This window comes from Clarias gariepinus, chromosome 16, assembly GCF_024256425.1.
Source record: "Clarias gariepinus isolate MV-2021 ecotype Netherlands chromosome 16, CGAR_prim_01v2, whole genome shotgun sequence".
NCBI lineage: Eukaryota > Metazoa > Chordata > Actinopteri > Siluriformes > Clariidae > Clarias > Clarias gariepinus.
In genome coordinates this window covers 31,685,673-31,707,500 of record NC_071115.1, presented here as the reverse complement: position 1 = coordinate 31,707,500, position 21,828 = coordinate 31,685,673, and the positions used below count along the sequence as shown (strand labels likewise).

Here is a 21,828-nt window from a genome sequence, read left to right as displayed (position 1 = left end):
ATGAGACTAGTGTGTGTGTGTGTGTGTGTGTAGTGAGACTAGTGTGTGTGGGGGGGGGTATGTGTGTAATGAGTGTGTGATGAGACTAGTGTGTGTGTGTAGTGAGACTAGTGTGTGTGTGTGTATTGAGTGTGTAATGAGACTAGTGTGTGTGTGTGTGTGTGTGTGTGTGTGTGTGTTGTGAGACTAGTGTGTGTGTGTGTAATGAGTGTGTAATGAGACTAGTGTGTGTGTGTGATGAGACTAGTGTGTGTGTGTGTGTGTGTGTGTGTGTGTGTAATGAGACTAGTATGTGTGTGTGTGTGTGATGAGACTAGTGTGTGTGTCTGTGTGTCTGTGTGTGTGTGTAATGAGACTAGTGTGTGTGTGTGTGTGTGTGTGTGTGTGTGTGTGTGTGTGTGTGTGTGATGAGACTAGTGTGTGTGTGTGTGATGAGACTAGTGTGTGTGTGTGTGTGTGTGTGTGTGTGTGTGTGATGAGACTAGTGTGTGTGTGTGTGTGTGTGTGTGTGTGTGTGTGTGTGATGAGACTAGTGTGTCTGTGTGTGTGTAATGAGACTAGTGTGTGTGTGTGTGTGTGTGTGTTATGAGACTAGTGTGTGTGTGTGTGTGTGTGTGTGTGTGTGTGTGTGTGTGTAATGAGACTAGTGTGTGTGTGTGTGTGTGTGTGTAATGAGACTAGTGTGTGTGTGTGTGTGTCTGTGTGTGTGTAATGAGACTAGTGTGTGTGTGTGTGTGTGTGTGTGTGTAATGAGACTAGTGTGTGTGTGTGTGTGTGTGTGTGTGTGTGTGTGTGTTATGAGACTAGTGTGTGTGTGTGTGTGTGTGTGTGTGTGTAATGAGACTAGTGTGTGTGTGTGTGTGTGTGTGTGTAATGAGACTAGTGTGTGTGTGTGTGTGTGTGTGTGTGTGTGTGTGTAATGAGACTAGTGTGTGTGTGTGTGTGTGTGTGTGTGTGTGTGTTATGAGACTAGTGTGTGTGTGTGTGTGTGTGTGTGTGTGTGTAATGAGTGTGTTATGAGACTAGTGTGTGTGTGTGTGTGGGGGGGGGGGTATGTGTGTAATGAATGTGAGTTTCTGCTGCGTCACTCTGAAGCTCCTGCGCTCTGTACAGAATGAGTTCATATCTGAGGCTGATCAGCTGATCATCGGCCACGCCCACTCACACTGACCGATCGAGCGCTTCGTCTCTGTTATAAGTGTAATAATAGTTTATAAACGTTCTGATTTTGGAGTCGGTGTGAGAAACGCGAATCGCGGCTCATAACTGGAGATATCTGTCCTGTACACAGAACCCTGCACTGAGCCTGAGAACCCTCGAGATGTTAAGACACAAGATATCTTAAGACTGTAGATGATATGGTGTACATATGCAGGTCACATGGGTCACATCTACACACATCTACACAGAACCTGAGCCGCGAGTCTGACGGCTCACAGGGAAATTCACGGGAAAAGGAAATTTATGTATAAACTGAGATATTATATTATTCTTCACACTGTGATTACAATCAGGAACCCATCCAGCGTCGCTCCTCCCCACCATCACCTTCACAATCTCACTCAGCAGGTCAAACCGACACTGAAATAAGAGTCATTATCAGAGCTGCTTCTGCCCCGAGGCTTCAACTGGCGTGCTCAGCCCTGACAGCTCGGCTCTTCACATTTAACACCAACATCAATGAGTGTTTAATGAATATTACAGAGTGTATGACGCTCCAGTAGCTGCTCTGAAATAAATCACATGAATTAATGGAGATGTTGATGTCAATTGTGTCACTTTATTTAGAAGAAAAATTTACAAAGATAAAAAAAACTCATCTTATCATTCGAATCGTTAGTATGATTTATTAATTCGTAACTAATATTCAGTTTTGAAATATTTCTTTACTTTCTAGGGATTTTTCAGTGAAGCTTGAGTTTAACCAATCAGAAGCATTTTGCCAGACAAGCTCCGCCTCCAAGTGTTCTGAGTCTGTATTAAAGCTCTTTCTCTGAACAGGAACTTAAAAACATTATTCCTGGAACTACAAACCTAGAACGCAACTTGGTCCTGGTCCCTCTGCTGAAAGTGTCCAAAGTCCTGTACTCTAAAAAAAGTTCCTCTATCGAGTTAAAGAACGGTCCGAAAGGTCCTAATGGTCTCATAAAATTCCCTTAAAGGTTGCTGAGTTCCTGCTTATGAAAAGAACATGAAGTTTCATGAAAAGTGAAAAAGTCCCTAAACAGTCCGGAGTCGTTAAAAAAGTGTTGTGAGTTAATAAGTTCCTAAAAATGCTCCTGGAGAGTTTCTGGGGACATAAAGTCACTGAAAAGCTCCTGAAACGTCTCTTGACGTATTGATAAAATGATTGTTCTGCTTAAAAGGTTCCTGTATCTGCTCCTGTTGTTCTGAGAGAAGCTGGAGGTGTTTGCTGGATGGACAGTGAGACGAGGATCAGGAGGATCTCTGGGTTATGACGGCTGTAATTCATTGGACTTCTACTGAAATGGAACTTTTAGGAGCTTTGTCATGGAACTTCTCTTTTCTGTCGGTTTCCAGCTGGTGCATGTGTTCTTTCTTTGCTCTAATCATGTGACTGACGTGATGTGATGCTAACAGGACGTAGATGTTTGAGAGTGTGTGTGAGGTGTGACTTTCTAACTGAATCATAACGTCATGACGTGTTCATACACACAGAGCATAATTATGACCTTTTATATTTTTTATGATCAACAAACACTGAATCATTAGAGAAACTGGTACAGGTTGAGCAGAGAGACAGGGAGAGGGACAGAGAGTGAGACAGAGAGAGGGACAGAGAGTGAGACAGAGAGAGGGACAGAGAGAGTAAGACAGAGAGAGTGAGACAGAGAGAGGGACAGAGAGTGAGACAGAAAGAGGGACAAAGAGTGAGACAGAGAGAGTGAGACAGAGAGTGAGACAGAGAGAGGGACAGAGAGTGAGACAGAGAGAGAGCAGGAAACACAAACTCACATCCAGCTGTCCGTGAAAGTCATTATGATCTGCGTCATTACGTTATTAGGTATAATTATAACTTCTGAAATTTTAATTCGTCACCTTACACGTTCCAGTCCAACACGCTTCACCAGAAATTACACAATAAAACAATAACAATAATAATAATAGAAATAATAATAATAATAATAATAATAACAAAAGAGTTTATCATAAGTGTTTAATGACAGGAGTGCTCCTTGAAATTTTAAACCAGAATAAAACACTTTTCACATTAATAAGAATCAGGATCTTTTAAAGGGCACTTACAGTTGTGTTCAAAATTATTTAACCCCCAATGCTGTAAAGGGTTTTAGGGAATTCAGTGTACATTTGTAATTGTTATCAGAATGAAATCTTACAAGGACTTTTTAAAGAACCAAATGCAACCAAAATGACATCAATATTTTTTGTAATAACTATTAAATGTATTAAATGTTGGTTTTTTTTTGTGATTTCTTCATTAACACAATTATTCAACCCCTTAAAGACTACCACTATTAAGAACACAGGTTCATTCTAATTGTTCTCGATCAGGTATCGAAAACACCTGTGGATGTCACCGAGCAGCAATCAAGCATAATTAACACCAATTAGGCAGATTTAAAATGACTGTGATACTCAGCTCCTTCTAGACATTTACTGGGGTGTTTAGAAACATGGTGAAGTCAAGAGAATGGTCCAGGAAGACAAGAGAAGAGGTGATTTCTCTTCACAGGAAGGGCAATGGCTATAAGAAGATTGCAAAGATGTTAAACATTCCAAGAGACACCACAGGAAGCATCATTAGCGAATTCAAGGCAAAGGGAACTGTTGAAACGCTACCTGGTCGTGGCAGAAAGAAGGTGCTGACTTCGGTCAATCATGCTTTGGGGCTGTTTTGCTTCTGCAGGTACAGGGAAGCTTCAGCGTGTGCAAGGTACCATGAATTCTCTTCAGTACCAGGAGATATTGGAAGAAAATGTGATGCAGTCCGTCACAAACCCGAGGCTAGGGAGACGTTGGACCTTTCAACAGGACAATGATCCCAAGCATACCTCCAAGTCCACTAGAGCATGGTCGCAGTCACCAGACTTAAATCTGATTGAGAACCTCTGGTGGGACTTAAAGAAAACAGCTGCAGCGCACAAGCCTAAGAATGTGACTGAACTGGAGGCTTTTGCCCATGAAGAATTGGCTAAAAAACCCGTAGATCACTGCAAGACACTTGTGTCAAGCTATTCACATTTATAAGCTGTTATAACTGGAAAAGGATGTTGTACTAAGTACTAAGAATGAATGTTACTTGGGGGTTGAATAAAACGGATAATGATGTGAGCACAGAAAAGACATTTGTGGTTATTTCATTATAAAAGTTATATTTGTTTGACTTACAAGTGCCTCTTTGATTTAATTGTAAACAAGATGACTGAAATGATCAAAATCAATGTCAAACTGGACAAAACACTCAATTTTAGTGGGGGTTAAATAATTTTGAACACAACTGTATTATACTAAATTCACTTTCTGGTCTTGTTTAGATGTTTAGACGACACTCCTGTGTGTGTTTGTGTGTGTGTGTGTGTGTGTGTGTACAACATGAGACAGGAAAAAATAAATAAATAAATAAATTCACAGGCAGCTTCTTTGTTTTTGTTCGCATATGATTTTTCCCCTAATGTGACCTCATCAAAGTAAAGCCCCTCCCTCAGCTCACTGGTCAGCTCTGCTTTTCTCTGGGGGCGTGGCTCAGCAGTAGCTCGTTTACATAGACAAGATAATAATGGAAGTTAAACTTATCAGTGTGACCTCATGCGGACTTTAGTTGACAGTTCAGCTTTATCCGAACCCACAGACCAGAAATAAACACATTATTATTATTATTATGTCAAGAATAAATCAGCATTCAGGTGGGACCACGAAGTCTCCGAGCCTCACTACACTCATTGTGGAGGAACGAGGTTCTACAGAAAGCCTCAAAAAAGTTATAACTATCACAAAACATTCTAAACTACTGAACAGATGATGAAGATGATAAAGTGAGGAATCAAAACCATCTTAAAGCGTTCCCCTGTTCACTCAGCAGCTCCTGTAAATCTCACCAACCACTACAGACTTTAATAATGTTATTATTGATAACAATAATAATCCTGTAACTCGTCTGTCTGAGTCACGTCAGTTTCACGTCAGTTTCACGTTAGATATACAATAATACCTGTCTGAAACTGATGACGCTCAGGGAAATCAGTTCCACCTCAGGAAACTCTACACTACTTTACATCTAGTCTGTCTCAGGTGGGCGGAGCCACGTGAATATACATACAAGTCCTTATAAGGGACATCAGCGATTTAGTGAACGTTTGTGTTCCAAATGTAACAATATTAGTGATGTTCCTGTTATAGACCAACACCTAGCACTGAGTTTTATTCATTTCACGCTACAGTTCCTGTTCTCACTTACGTTACAGCATCTACACACACTCGCTCCGTCACCGCCCTCGCTTTATTCCCCCCCGACAAGTGTATATGAGAAAGAAAAAAAACTCACAGTTTGTCATGTTACTGAGAAACCATAACGACCTCGCCAAAAACCTTACGCTACAAAGCGCTCACACTGGAGACTCCTTCCTGTATGTAAACACGTCCTCTAACATGCGTGTGCTGTACACGTCACTGACGATAACGTGTCAGAACGTAAACCTGCACTGCTCTCGGAGCTGCTGTTCCCTAAAACTAATCGACCCTGAGAGTTTTATTACCATCAGTTTGTGTTTTAATGACGTCAGCAGATGAAGAGAGACGATGACGTGTGTTTTAAACAGTGTGCTGTTTCTTCTTCATGCTTTATGAGACAGTGAGCTGACTGCTGTGTGTGTGTGTGTGTGTGTGTGTGTGTGTGTGTGTGTGTGTATGGACTCGAGCTGATGATGAGGTGTGTGTGGAGGTCAGATGGGAATAAGAGACGGAGGTCATGTGACAGGTGATTAACCCTCTCTTCCTCACGTCCTCGGCACCTCAAACTGTTCTCCTGTTTCCCTTTCAGTCCCTCCTTCACACGTGTCCTGCGTGAGCGCCTGCTCCCTAACGAGGCTAATTGATTTCAGGAAGGTGTTTAGGGAAAAACTGTGTGTAAACTGTGATGGACTCCACACACTGCAGGGTCGTGTGACTGCTGAAGATGAACTTTGACCCATGTTACTGAAACTGTCCCAAGAATATTAAGTGATGTGATGGAAGTCGTATAAACACACGTGACCACGTGAACACACAGCGCTCTGAAGTGTAAACACAGCTGGAAGGGACGTCTGATAAACACTCGACTATAACACATTACATTATATTAAATTATATTAAAACTTATCCCCTGTTTGAGGATCCTGAAATGTTAGTTGCATTTCACACGTGAGCACACACGTGACCTCATTAACATCATCAGCTTTAATGAAACTTTAATCCAATTAAAACACATAAACAAGAACTGTTTACACAATAAATCTATTTTACAACATATAGAGAACAATATTTTTTTTTTTTAAAAAGAGGGGGGGGGGGATTTTATTAACTACAGTAGTGTGCAAATGTTTTGGCACCCAGGACAAAAACAGTTTATTACAGTTTAATAAACCGGGGGTCTGTTCTATAGACTACAGCCGTGTGTGTGTGTGTGTGTGTGTGTGTACCTTGTGCGCCTCTTGGATCAGTCTCCTCACCACCTCTTTGATGTGCGGCTCGCTCTCTTTAGGGGGGTGTGTGTACACGGACACGCGCGTGACTCCCCGGTAGAAGCCGCCGGTGGTCCAGCCGAGCTCGAGCGCGGGAGCCTGCGTGTCCGACACCGTGGGCCAGTAGGTGGAGTGTACACCGGAGTCCGAGCCGCGGGGGGAGCGGGGGGGGGCCCGGTGGGGGTCGGGGTCCGGGTCGGGGTCGGGGTCGTACTCCCGGAACGTCTCGCGGATCCACTTGACCTCGCGCGCAGAGAGGAAGTCTTTGATGTTGTCCGCGCGCAGCCGCAGTTTGAAGGCGCCGTCTCCGTCCCGCAGGAGAAGCTCGAGCGCCGCGCGCTGCTCCTCACTGTAGTAGAACTCCGGTCTGGACTCCGGCACGCGCACGTTCACGTGCCCATCATCCAGACACACCAGCTGGGACTCCGCCATGAGACCGGGGGGGTCTGTCTCACTCTCGCCCTGTCTCACTGTCCCTGCGACACCTGTCTCACTCTCGCCCTGTCTCACTCTGTCTCACTCTGTCCCTCTCTGTCCCTCTCTGTGTCTCACCGCCTCCGTGGAAACTCGCACTGCCTTCCTGTAACACTAGAGCGCGAGCGTTTGTCTTACTGTGGGTGGAGCTACAGCACCTGGTGTCCGTTATATAACTCCCTTCTGACGTCACTGGAGTCCTGAAAAGACTCCAGGATGTTCAGAGGGAAAAAAGTTTAAATTAGTTTAGTTTATAGTTCAAGTGACATTCTCTCTCAAACACACACACACACACACACACACACACACACACACACTGATTCCTCCTATGAGGACAAAATGATCAAAAAGAACTAATTTCACTCTTTTCTTATTGCTTTATTTCACAGAAAAAAATCATAACTGACCCAAAAAAAGAATATTTGACTGTCAATATCTTAGTCTACATTAAAGTCTAGAAATAATAATAATAATAATAATAATAATAATAATAATCTATTTAATAGATTACAGTAAAGACCATGTCGAGGTTTATTTTGTAAAATCCAAAAACAAGAATAATGTTTAGGGCATAATAAAGACTATAAAAAAAAAACAAATGAATAAAAAATGAAAACATTCTGCTTTACAAACTTCAGGGATGAGGAGTTTAGTTTCTGGTTTAAAGGATCGCTCGTGGCTCTGATGTCAGTTATTATGAAGTGAATATTAAATATAAAAGTGATACATGAGAGTTCTGAAGGTGTTCTGATGTACAGTGTTCCTCAGTCCTGCTCCTGGACACACTCCGGTGTTCCTGCTCCAACACACACTCAGGCTAACACACTCAGACTCGTTAGTTAGCCGGTTCATTAAGACGAGAGAACCGTCCGGGAGCAGGACTGGCGGTCCCGGTCCGTGTGTGGGGTCTCGACTGAGACAGAATCGTACCTCTGTGTTCAGAGCACAACATCAAAGAACTCGCACTAAATCATAACGGTATCATTAATCCAATTATCCGCATTAATCTTGTCCTCCTAATCAATGATGAAAGGAAACAATCTGATGTAAAGTGTAAAGACAGAACAGAAGAACCGGTTCTCCTGGGTTGGGGTCGGGTGGATGGGGTGGGGTGGGGGGTGTACGTTTACATCTAAGACGTGTAGTTAGCAGGGAAAAGTCCGACGTTCCCACGCAGGCGTCCTTTCCACCACGACGCATCGGAGCGATCTAGAACCTCGATGATGTCACCGGCGTTGAAGCCCAGCTCATCATCTTCCTCCGCTATGAAGTCATACAGAGCCTTCACCTGTAGGGACGGCCTCTGTCTCACACACACACACACACACACACACACACACACACACACACATTGATGTTCAGGACAAATAATATCAAAGGTGTGTGTGTGTGTGTGTGTGTGTGTGTGTGTGTGTGTGTGTGTGTGTGTACCGGTGCAGGTGTGATGTCCGAGGGTCGTCTGGGTGTCGGAAGGGAACTAACCGGACTGTTCCTCCCTGCAGGACCCATGTTGTGAGATCGATCCTCTAAACTTCCTCGTTTATTCTGATGAACAACACAATTTTACTTTGTTAAACTTTACATTATTCCACTTCTGCGTGTGTGTGTGTGTGTGTGTGTGTGTGTACCTGCTGAGGGTGAGGGTGCTCTGCTGGTCTGCGGTGTCCTGTAGATGGTTGGGGTCGGCCGTCGGGAACGCTGGGTCTCTGTACATCAAATAAGAAGAAGAAGAGGAATTGCATCAGACTCTACAGCTGCGGCGGCGGAGTTAATGACATCACTACTCAAGATAATTAATATTAATGAACATCTGAGAGGACTTGAGACAGCCTTTTGTTGATTAAACTGTGTGTGTGTGTGTGTTTACAGGATGGGGTGCGGAGACGCCCGGTTCCTCTCGGCTCCCGTCCCTCAGGAAGATCTCCTTCTGTTTGGAGATGGACGTGGTTTTGTAAAAGTCCACCAGCTTGTTGAGGGACGTGAATTTCTCACTCCACAGGTAATAATGACCTTTATTGTCCTTCATCACCTTAAAATGCTGCACGTCAAACTCGTGTCTGAAAGCAGGAGGAGACATGAGAACGTGATTGAAAGTGAAACACAGTTAGCATTCATGGACACACAGACACATCTTCACACCCACACATCTTCACACACATCTTCACACTGCATTCTCACTAATGATTCACACAGCCCTCTGCTGGTGTGCTGTGGTATTACAGGCAGATCTTTATGGAGCTCTGGATGTTTAAAAGGTTTTACAGCTTTACAAACTGCTAACAGTGTTAATGAAAACTGAAATGCTGTGTGAGTGATGGTGTTAACTTGTTCACTGTCATGTCTCATATAAAGTCATAATCCTATTGTTCCATCAAGCTCCTGGTCCACATTCCGTCCCAGTGTGGGACCCACCACCATAAACTCCAACGGAGAAGAAGAAGAAGGAGAAGAATAAAATAATAATAATAATAATTTAATGTTGGTGAGTTTAACTAAAGCTTTTATAATGTGTATTATGGATGTGTTTAAACTCTGACTCGTTGATTCTCTGAACTGAATCGATCACCAAAAGGTCACGGTGCTGAGCTTCACACTCGCAGTGATCCTGAATCACTTTACATCTGGATCATCACGCTGCTCAGGAGATAAGATGAGAGTAAACACAGTAACGCCATGTTTGTGATCACAACCTGTGTGTGACGGTCTTCTTCTTCTTCTTCCTCTTCTTCTTCATTTAACGGCGCTTTGAGTCCAGTAGGTTACGTTACCGCCAGCTGGTCTCGCTCTCCCTCATCTTCCTGCCGTCTTAAAGCTGATTTTTCAGGCCAGCCCTTCTTAAACACGTCTAATTCTTCCCTCTGTGACCTGAACTCTTCATCTGCTTCATCCTGCACTTCAACACACTCTTTCTTCTCTAAACGTTTCCTCTCAGCACCACTCAGAAGTTAGAAGGAGTTCTGTAGGTTTCATAACCGCTACATTTACATCTCTCTCTCTCTCTCTCTCTCTCTTGACCTTCCCTGACCTTTACAGTCTTCCTCTAAAACATTAAATCCTCTCCTGATCAGTGACTCCCTGTAACATCTCCTCCTCCTCTTCCTCCTCCTCTTCCTCCTCCTCCTCCCTCTAGCCCTAAGTCCGCTCTCTGATGCAGATATAAAGCGCTATGGCGTGTCATTAAGCGTAATGAACGGTGTTTTACAATTCATCAACACTAGAGGGAACATGTGAGACACCGGATGGAGTGTAACAGATGTAGATGAGTTATCAGAGGTTGAATCACACAGATGTGACCACATCTGGGTCTGTTTGTGAGAAGATACGGGTGTGGGCGATGGTGCATGGCGCCTAGAGAATTCAGGGGGAATTTGGGTGGCTAAAACCTCAAGGTGACACACTGGGGTGGCGTGTGTGTGTGTGTGTGTGTGTGTGTGTGTGTGTGTGTTGGGGAGGCAGTGAGGTTATTTAACCTACAGTAAATGCACGATCTGAAATCCTGGTATACTGGGCCACGAATTTAAACAAAGCCAAGTCTGTTGAACACCGACAGCATCCTCGAGGGACACTCGCCCTAACCTGAGTGTATAGTGTGTGTCTGATGCCATGGTTATTAAGTAAACAGGTTAATGTGTGTGTGTGTGTGTGTGTGTGTGTGTGTTTAAGTGAGTTCTGGCTCTGACCTGACGGAGATGGAGAAATCTCCAGGAGAACTCTGACTGCCGCGGATCAGGAACGCTCCCACCTCCCGCGACATGAGGATCTCCTCTGCAGCGTTGCGGCTGGCGTTCTCCTGGTACCAGCTGGACACACACACACACACACACACACACACACACACACACATACTGCTTATACATGGCAGTGATGAAACACACACAAGACAGCGTGTGCTATAATAACGGTTCTTTATTTCAGTGGAACAGATCTGGAGGAGAGCAGCGTATGAAATATTAGAGAACAATTTAAAAGAAACGTCCGAATCACCAGGATTCAAATGATTCAGTGATTCAGATTCATTGATTCACTAAGTGAGTCAGATTCGCTTTGTGCTGCGCCACAGGAAATGGTAACAGGAAGACTGTGTGTGTGTGTGTGTGTGTGTGTGTGTGTGTGTGTGGAGGATCTCACCTGGGGATCTGTCTGTCCACATAGTTCTTAGGGACGAATCCTTCGTGGCCGTTCATTTCTGCTTTATACCACTCATCCTGACAGCCGTAGATCTGCACACACACACACACACACACACACACACACCGGGGTAAGTGCAAGGCACAAACTCCAAATTATTGCTAAGTGTTTCCTTCTTGATGCGCCTGGACAGAGCTGTTCTTTAACAAAGGGTTCTACATCGAGCCTTAAAGTGGAGAACCCACTCGAGAGAAATGTTCTAAAGGACACTTTTATATCTAGACTATATCTAGAGTGCCGTGTTCTTGAATTGACGGTGGTTATGGCACGTGTAAGTGATTCAATGATTGATGGGTTTTAGGCTCCGCCCCTGCAGCCTTTAAAGGTTCTAGATTTGAGAGTGCAGTTCCCGTACCTTCAGGATGTCTCCTTTGCGAAAGCTGAGCTCGTCCTCCGCCGTGGCGTTAAATTCATATTTTCCACGCGCCTCCATGGCTACAGAGAAAGGGAACGAGGAGACGAGGGGATGAGGGAGCAAGGGAACAAGTGGATGATAGTGAAGGGATGAGTGAGCGAGGCAGTAGCTGTTAGAAGAGAAGACAAAGAGGAAGTTAACATATGCATGCATCAATCTCTCTCTCTCTCTCTCTCTTACACACACACACACACACACACACACACACACACACACACACCTGGTGTGGTTGATCTGACATTCACGCATGAACAAAAGTCAAATGTGACCCCAAAATAAACCAAGCCATGAATTTAAGCTGAAACACCAACTATCACCCTGTGTGTGTGTGTGTGTGTGTGTGTGTGTGTGTGTGTGTGTGTGTGTGTGTGTGTGTGTGAGCGAGTAATGGAGACTCACACGTCCGGTTCTGCTGATGAAGTGAGTCAGTGGATCCCGCAGGACATCGTTCAGTCGCCTGCAGCACAGAAGAGAACCTGGTTATAAACACACCCCGTCTTTAGTCTGGACTTCAGAGCCGCACCCTAGGTTCTCCACACTGGAACCATAAACACTACACACGTTCTCTAGTGGTTCTCTGGGCCAATCGTTAAGTGTATCTTGGAGATCTTGATAAGAGAACATTTCCCTTTCTAGGTAGAACTCCAAAATATTTACTGAACCCTTAAAGAACCCGTGCATTCCTAAAAGCGCCCGGTCTTATACCCGCCTTGTCCATCGTGAGGAACCTCTAAGTGAGGTCCTAATGGAAAAGATGTAACAGAGAACAATTTAGGAAGCAGAGGCGCCTCAAAGACCTAAAAAACACCTGAAGAACCTGTTTCATAAAAGTGTAGGACTCTTAGAAGTCAAGAAGTGTTCTCTGATTTCACTTTTGATAGAACCATTAAGAACCATTAAGATCCCGATGACAGTGTCATTTTTCCTATGGAAATGGTTCCAAGAGGACTTTTTGAGGGAATTAACTAAACGTTAGCTTTCGACTCTCATAGAGGATTCAGTGTGGAACCGTTTTAGGAAAGTAAGAACCAAAAGCACCCTAAAGGAACCCTTGAAGAACCCTGAATACACGAATTACTAATGTAGATTGTTTCTCATTCTTCTCTTAGAAAAGTTACAACCTGTCAGGATGTTTCTCTTAGTTATTGGTTCTTGATGTTCTCTTACAAATAAGAAGTAAAGGTTCTTCTCTTCCGAAGCCCTGACTCGGTGTTCTACACAGAACCTGCAGGATTCAGTCCTGGACTTTTATCTGCCCAGCTGAAGTGTGAGTTCATCGTGGACACTAGCGGAGGTGAGGTAAGGCCGAGTCCCGTGCGGAGCCGAGAGAGCCGAGCTTATCGCGCAGGAAACACACGACGCGAGCATGTGCGGTGAGAACCGTAGTGCGTTCTGTGTTCCTGCGAGAAATGAAGATCACCGCGCGCCTGATCCTCAGGAAGGAAGCAGAGGAAGAATCGCTGATTCAATTACAACCAATTCCTCACACACACACACACACACACACACACACACACACACACACATATTTTCCCTGTGTCTGATATTTACTGTAGATCTGAAACACACTTTAACCCCTAGAGTTCCAGGATGTTCTGCGGGTTCCTCACCGCGTCGCTCTCAGACTCTGATTAGAACCGAGTCATTTACAGGAACTGAGTGACGCCGGCTCACAGTCTCACAGTTACACAACACACACAGCACATTCCTCCTCACACACTTCCTTTTTATATAAAACACACACACACACACACACACACGTCCATTAAAATGTGTTTGTGACGTGTGTCAGACGTTTCTCCCCACACTGTCTTCTCTCTCTTTAGTGTCATGTTTCATTTCTGTGCTTCAGTCTCGTTTTGTTTCTTTCCTTTGTCTTTCTTCTTCTTCTTCTTCTCCTCTGGTGTTGTTTCTTTGTGGATGGACAGAATGGGACACGAACACGATCCCACCTGAAGCTGTGTGTAATAAACCAGGATATCCAACAGAGATAGCGACCGCGCGGTACTGCATGCGCGCTAATGAAAGCCGCGAGGACTGAAGGTGGATCACTCTGTAAACGGCTGAACTAGTCATTTCTTATGTTGTAATTCACCCCCAAAGACCCCCCCCCTCCACCCCCCGTTTGTTCCAACCGCACGCATTCAGCTTCAGTGGTGAACTGATCATCTGTCATCATCTGAAAGGTCCCAGGTTCAAACCTCAACATCACCTGGTTGCCACTGTGGGGCCCTTAAGCGAGGCCCTTAACCCCCACCTGCTCAGGTGTGTGAGTCGCTCTGATGGACGTCTCCCAGCGCAGCACGGTGAAGAACCTTCTCATTGGTTCATGCCTTTTTTTTGTCTTTTTTTATGTTTGAAGGATTCATACAGTAGGTCACTGTGTGGTTTAACAAACCACACACCGAGGACTGGAGTGGACATAACGAGAGACAAAAGACGTCCCTCAGTAAGCCTGGAGAACTATTCCTCAAGACTGCATTAAACACACATGAAAACAGAGAGGATAGAGGGGGGTCAAGACTTTTGCACACTAGTATACGATAATTTTATTTTTATCACTTCAGTAAGAGAACATCACACAGCATGGATTTCATTCCTAATTATTAGAACGAGCGCATTAATGATAAAATAATACGGTGTTGTTGAGTGTGAGCCGTAATAAACATTTTCATCTCTGTCTCTCTGTCTCTCTCCCTCTCTCTGTCTCTCTCCCTCTCTCTGTCTCTCTCCCTCTCTCTGTCTCTCTCCCTCTCTCTCCCTCTCTCTGTCTCTCTCCCTCTCCCTCTCTCTCCCTCTCTGTGTCTCTCTCCCTCTCTCTCCCTCTCTGTGTCTCTCTCCCTCTCTCTCCCTCTCTCTGTCTCTCTCCCTCTCTCTGTCTCTCTCCTTCTCTCTGTCTCTCCCTCTCTCTCCCTCTCTCTGTCTCTCCCTCTTTGTGTCTCTCTCCCTCTCTCTCCCTCTCTCTGTCTCTCTCCCTCTCTCTGTCTCTCCCTCTCTCTCCCTCTCTCTGTCTCTCCCTCTCTGTGTCTCTCTCCCTCTCTCTCTGTGTCTCTCTCCCTCTCTCTGTCTCTCTCTCTGTCTCTCTCCCTCTCTCTGTCTCTCTCTGTGTCTCTCTCCCTCTCTCCGTCTCCCTCTGTCACTCCCTCTCTCTGTCTCTCTCTCTGTCTCTCTCCCTCTCTCTCTGTCTCTCTCTGTGTCTCTCTCCCTCTCTCTGTCTCTCTCTCTGTGTCTCTTTCTCTGTCTCTCTCCCTCTCTCTGTGTCTCTCTCCCTCTCTCTGTCTCTCTCTGTGTCTCTCTCCCTCTCTCCGTCTCCCTCTGTCACTCCCTCTCTCTGTCTCTCTCCCTCTCTCTGTCTCTCTCTCTGTCTCTCTCCCTCTCTCTCTGTCTCTCTCTGTGTCTCTCTCCCTCTCTCTGTCTCTCTCTCTGTGTCTCTCTCCCTCTCTCTGTCTCTCTCTCTGTGTCTCTTTCTCTGTCTCTCTCCCTCTCTCTGTGTCTCTCTCCCTCTCTCTGTCTCTCTCTCTGTCTCTCTCTCTCTCTTTGTCTCTCACTCTGTCTCTCTCTGTGTCTCTCTCCCTCTCTCCGTCTCCCTCCGTCACTCCCTCTCTCTGTCTCTCAGCCTCAGACTTCTTCATTAGATTATAATCAGTGCCTGCTAATATCTTCCTCCACATCACTAAAAAATTTTACTTTGGTAAACATCACATTTTAAATAATCTTGATTATGTGCACCTCTGAGCTGTTGCTATAGAAACCGTACCATATTAGAGCAAATCAATATAAACCTGACGCCCGTGTTACGACGGGAACAACTGTACATGAACATAACACACACTTCCTGACCAATCGGACTCGAGCGTTCAACTGTGCCGATGTATGAATGTAAACATCATGTTCAAAAGCAAGTCATCAAATGTGGAAAGTTCTGCATTAATCATGACGGGACGAGAAAACGTGACAAACAGTTCCAGGCTGAATAACACTGCTCATGAGAAGAACATTCAAACGTCAGAGTTTCGTATTTATCAGTTTTAGACTCAGCAAGGTTCAGACTGAAGCAGGTTTTTGGTTGAATGTTTAGATTTTCAGTGATGGTTTTTTGTAGAATCTGTTTGTTTGATTGATGGAACGAAACGGTTGAGGAAGTCAAATGTCAGGAAATCAGATTCAAGACCTGAAAATGGAAAGAGTGCGCTGGTGGGATGAAGCAAACAATGTTTTTTGTGTGAATTATGCGTGAAGGTGTTTTTCCCCCTAACTGGCTCATGTGGCATTGATACCGACAGGTTACTGCTCAAACATTCACTCATCACGATTCTCATCACACACACACTTTACCAGCACGATACAACACACTGCACACTATAACACCAGTCTACAACACATTAGAGCACACAAACACTACACAACACACCACTAATACTGCCTTCAATACACCGTACACTGCCTGGGGAGGAGCGTCACACACACTCATGTTTCACTCCAACATGTTTAGTGTTAATCACACAGCGCGCTCACTGCGGCACCGTGACAACAACCTTACGCATAACATTCATTTCCACCCAGAGGGAACTTTTGCACAAGATCTTGTATTGATAACATGAGAGTCTACACTCACTAGTCTACACTCACTAGTCTACACTTACTAGTCTACACTCACTAGTCTACACTTACTAGTCTACACTCACTAGTCTACACTCACTAGTCTACACTCACTAATCTACACTCACTAGTCTATTCCCACTAGTCTACACTCACTAGTCTACACTCACTAGTCTACACTCACTAATCTACACTCACTAGTCTACACTCACTAGTCTACACTCACTAATCTACACTCACTAGTCTACACTCACTAGTCTATTCCCACTAGTCTACACTCACTAGTCTACACTCACTAGTCTACTCCCACTAGTCTACACTCACTAGTCTACTCCCACTAGTCTACACTCACTAGTCTACTCCCACTAGTCTACTCCCACTAGTCTAAACTCACTAGTCTACTCCCACTAGTCTACTCCCACTAGTCTACACTCACTAGTCTACACTCACTAGTCTACTCCCACTAGTCTACACTCACTAGTCTACTCCCACTAGTCTACACTCACTAGTCTACTCCCACTAGTCTACTCCCACTAGTCTACACTCACTAGTCTACTCCCACTAGTCTACTCCCACTAGTCTACTATCACTAGTCTACTCCCACTAGTCTACACTCACTAGTCTACTCCCACTAGTCTACTCCCACTAGTCTACTCCCACTAGTCTACACTCACCAGTCTACTCCCACTAGTCTACTCCCACTAGTCTACACTCACTAGTCTACTCCCACTAGTCTACACTCACTAGTCTACACTCACTAGTCTATTCCCACTAGTCTACACTCACTAGTCTACTCCCACTAGTCTACACTCACTAGTCTACTCCCACTAGTCTACACTCACTAGTCTACTCCCACTAGTCTACTCCCACTAGTCTACTATCACTAGTCTACTCCCACTAGTCTACTCCCACTAGTCTACACTCACTAGTCTACTCCCACTAGTCTACACTCACTAGTCTACACTCACTAGTCTACTCCCACTAGTCTACACTCACTATTCTACACTCACTAGTCTACTCCCACTAGTCTACACTCACTAGTCTACTCCCACTAGTCTACTCCCACTAGTCTACTCCCACTAGTCTACACCCACTAGTCTACTCTCACTAGTCTACACCCACTAGTCTAGGTCAGGACTCTGTGGTGTCCAGTTAATGTGTAAAAGTGATTCCTTGCGCTCCCAGAAGCGCTCTCTCACACTGTGTCCTGGAATACGGCGCGTGCCATCAGGGAATTAAACCCTCCATAGATGTGATCCTCTGGTGATTTGGTACATTCAGGTGGTCAGCTGACTTCATTTTATTGCCCCATAACGTTACTGAGTCTAGACCTGAGTAACTGATCAACCCCAGATCATAACACTGTCTCCAGAGGCTTGTACAGTGGACACTATGCATGATGGGAGCATCGCTTCATGTCCTTCCCTTCTCACCCTGACACGCCCATCACTCTGGAATCCGGTCAATTAAATTAAAATTAAAATTACATTTTTATTTGTCACGTACACGACCAGACACAGTGTGAAATGCAGTTAAATGTTTACACAACGATCTGTGACCTAAAAATGAAAGAGAGAATAGAATAGAAAGATTTCACTATAAAAAATAAACTAAAAATATACTTATCTTAAAAAAAACATTAAAAATGAAGGTTAGACAAATTTATAAAAGTTTCAAAATAAAATAGCAATATAACATAACAATAAAACACTATCTAAATTACACAAGATTTAAAGAAAGTGTAATTGTAAATAGTGCGGTATAAAAATATGGAAAATTAAAAATATGGTGTGTGGGAATGCAGCAGAGGTATTGTTGTGATATCTGGACTCATTAGGTCACATGACCTTTCTCCATCACTCCAGAGTCCAGTCTTTATGATCCCTAACAAACTGAAGACTTTTATCTGGTGAGTCTCAATAACAAGTGGTTTTATTATGGTTTAGTCCCAGTCCTGTGAGTTCTCTTCACACTGTGTGTGTGTGTGTGTGTGTGTGTGTGTGTGTGTGTGTGTGTGTGTGTGTGTGTGTAAATGCTTTTACCTTTAACTATTATACATAGCTTTGATTTCTACTGGACATTTTTTGTAAGTCATGTGACTTGACCAAGGGTTTAAGTGATCTCTCACCACGCTCATTCAGGATGTGTTACTGACCGTATTTCTTCTGTGAAGTTGAGGTTTAGTTCTATACTTGCAGGGTTTAATAATGTGTTAGACTGTTCTTAACCCAATTCCAGTCGTTTCAGTTCAAGCTCACTAGGTTGTCTTTGCTTGATAAAGAACAATAATTAGACTTTTTTGAAATGACAAATTTGTAATTTAGGCCAACGGTGTGTCACTTATATACTATACATTATCCTGTATAATATAGGAAAGTTATATAATATATATTGCAAAACACAACACTACAATGTGCATAATATTATATAATATACCACCACTATACTATACATTATACCGCGTAATACACGCATGCAACATACTACTATGAAAAAAGCTCGGATACACAGAGAATAAAGAATTTATAAAAAATGTATATGTGTCGTAAAAAGGCAAAACTTAGAAAATTATACTATACGTTAGAGTATACAATTTAATAATGCAACAATATACATTATACTGTGTTATACCAAAACTACACTACACACTATACTATACATTCAGTTAAACCACCGAAGAACAACCACCAAAATACCACAACTGGATTTCAGAATATACAACTTGCCACCATAATGCCCACTTTACCACCAGTATACAATAAAGCACACTACACTATATATCACCATTATATTATTGGTACACATATATTACATAATATATTACATTATATTATTGGAACATCTATGATATATTACATTATATTAGTAAATCTAAAATATATTACATTATATCGTTAGTACATCTATGATATATTACATTATATTATTATTAAATCTATGATATATTACATTATATTAGTAAATCTATAATATATTACATTATATCGTTAGTACATCTATGATATATTACATTATATTTGTAAATCTAAAATATATTGCATTATATTATTGGAACATCTATGATATATTACATTATATTAGTAAATCTAAAATATATTACATTATATCGTTAGTACATCTATGATATATTACATTATATTATTAGTACATCTATGATATATTACATTATATCGTTAGTACACCTATGATATATTACATTATATTAGTAAATCTATGATATATTACAATATATTATTAGTACATCTATGATATATTACATTATATTAGTAAATCTATGATATATTATATTATATTATTAGTAAATCTATGATATATTACATTATATTAGTAAATCTATGATATATTACATTATATTATTAGTACATCTATGATATATTACATTATATTGTTAGTACACCTATGATGTATTACATTATATTATTAGTACATCTATGATATATTACATTATATTAGTAAATCTGTGATATATTACATTATATTGTTAGTACACCTATGATGTATTACATTATATTAGTAAATCTATGATATATTACATTATATTATTCGTACATCTATGATATATTACATTATATCGTTAGTACACCTATGATATATTACATTATATTATTAGTACATCTATGATATATTACATTATATCGTTAGTACACCTATGATATATTACATTATATTATTCGTACATCTATGATATATTACATTATATTGTTAGTACACCTATGATATATTACATTATATTATTAGTACATCTATGATATATTACATTATATCGTTAGTACACCTATGATATATTACATTATATTGTTACTACACCTATGATATATTACATTATATTAGTAAATCTATGATATATTATATTATATTATTAGTAAATATATGATATATTACATTATATCATTAGTACACCTATGATATAATACATTATATTATTAATAAATCCATGATATATTATAATATATTTTTAGATTAGATTTTGATTAAATTAGATTCAACTTTATTGTCATTACACATGTACAAGTACAAGGCAACAAAATGCAGTTTAGGTCTAACCAGAAGTGCAATTAGCAGAAAGTGCAGGATAAAGGTACTGTATAAGTTCTAAATACACTTAAAAGGGATATGTGCAGGGAGAAGCTATTAGTACACCTACAGTATGATATATTACATTATATTATTAATAAATCTATATATTGCATCATATTATTATTAAATCCATGATTTAGTACATTATATTATTAGTAAATCTATGATATATTACATTACATTATATTATTAATACACCTATAATATGTTAGATTAGATTATTATATTAATGCGCCATGCTACTGTATGCACCACAGCACACAAGTTCATTGCCGACTTTTAAAGTCATGTTTATTCCCTCCTGAGTCGGTTATAACTTATAATAAGAGACAGTTGTTTCCTGTGTGAGTGTTACAGCACCATCATCTCATAATCCATACAGTCAGTAAAGTCTGTTATACAGTAATGCAGCACAGGACAGCAGATATTAAACACTGAGGATATTATACAGCACACACACACACACACACACACAGTGAGCAGTATTAGTAACTGTAAGGTTATTACATTAAGTTTATAATATAAATCCTGATTAATGTTCCGACTTTACGTTACCGAGACGAGACACAGCGCGCGCACCCCACTCCACTCCGGATATAAGTGCAGAAGTGCACGAGAGCAAAAGGAGTCTACACCTCGAGAACCTCTCTCTCTCTCACACACACACACACACACACACACACAGACACACACTCCATCCTGCTCACCTGGACCTGGACACGACTCACCTGGAATAATCACTCAGTCCGTTTAGAGAGAGACAGGCCGAGAGACAGGCCGAGAGACAGACAGATGAAAGCCTCTCCGTGCCGCTGTGCCGTGCGCGCGCCCGAAAACTGCACGGGGCGGGAGCGCGCACCAGCGCGCGTGTGAGTGTTCCAGCTACTGCGCGCGGCAACAAAGCGGAAGCGGCACGCCTTTCATCTAATCTGTAACTCTTTAGGATTACGTAAATGTCTTTAATCTCTCTAAATGTCGCGCGGGGTAGGGGTGGGCGGGGCTACGGCGTTACAGAATCACTGCATGTCGATGATGAAGATCAGATCTCTGATATAGAGGAGGTTTCACTTAAAACTCTCAAATGTTTCCTTTTACGCAGTTACGCAAGTGTGTGTGTGTGTATGTGTGTGTGTGTGTGTGATGCTCTGGGTACAATATTCTGCTGGGACAAGTGTGTCCTGATGGTGTTCATGTGGCTGATACAACTTCAACTCCTGCATGTAGACACTGTTCCTGGTCTTTTTAGCAGGATTACACACACACACACACACACACACACACACACACAAATTATTCACGAACAGTATGAGGAACATGATAAAAATGTGTTGACTTCCAAATTCTGGGATTTGTGTGATGAGAAACACGTCTCCAAGC

General features: G+C 42.3%; 2 protein-coding genes across 3 annotated transcripts in view; both read right to left on the bottom strand.

The window, feature by feature from the left end:
* Positions 1 to 7,220, bottom strand: part of LOC128544998 (protein FAM83F-like) — a 14,795-nt gene extending 7,575 nt beyond the window's left edge. Inside the window, exon 1 of the mRNA XM_053515314.1 lies at positions 6,657 to 7,220. Coding sequence (XP_053371289.1) covers positions 6,657 to 7,130 — 474 coding nt within the window. The 5' untranslated portion in view covers positions 7,131 to 7,220. The remainder of the gene's footprint in view (positions 1 to 6,656) is intronic.
* A 309-nt stretch (positions 7,221 to 7,529) lies between these two features.
* On the bottom strand, positions 7,530 to 21,357 carry LOC128544855 (GRB2-related adapter protein-like). 2 transcript variants are annotated; one of them, XM_053515148.1, is made up of 9 exons: positions 21,180 to 21,357; positions 12,175 to 12,232; positions 11,716 to 11,884; positions 11,301 to 11,392; positions 10,853 to 10,972; positions 9,040 to 9,229; positions 8,801 to 8,878; positions 8,604 to 8,717; positions 7,530 to 8,475 (listed from the first exon to the last, which is right to left on the bottom strand). In XM_053515148.1, the coding sequence occupies exons 3-9, from the start codon at positions 11,791 to 11,793 to the stop codon at positions 8,305 to 8,307; spliced, it is 843 nt and encodes a 280-aa protein (XP_053371123.1). In that variant the 5' UTR covers positions 11,794 to 11,884; positions 12,175 to 12,232; positions 21,180 to 21,357; the 3' UTR covers positions 7,530 to 8,304. The 2 variants fall into 2 exon arrangements, with proteins under 2 accessions (XP_053371123.1, XP_053371124.1); XM_053515149.1 differs by lacking the exon at positions 21,180 to 21,357 and adding an exon at positions 14,033 to 14,057.
* Between the last annotated feature and the right edge of the window lie 471 nt (positions 21,358 to 21,828).

What these genes read in the sequence shown, in the direction of transcription:
- LOC128544855 (XM_053515148.1), bottom strand. Translation starts at nt 11,793, where the DNA reads ATGGAGGCGCGTGGAAAATATGAATTTAACGCCACGGCGGAGGACGAG. An exon ending in GCAAAGGAGACATCCTGAAG is followed by an intron (nt 11,393 to 11,715) that starts GTACGGGAACTG and finishes GTGTGTGTGCAG; the next exon opens with ATCTACGGCTGTCAGGATGA. An exon ending in CGGACATCACACCTGCACCG is followed by an intron (nt 8,476 to 8,603) that starts GTACACACACAC and finishes TGTGTGAGACAG; the next exon opens with AGGCCGTCCCTACAGGTGAA.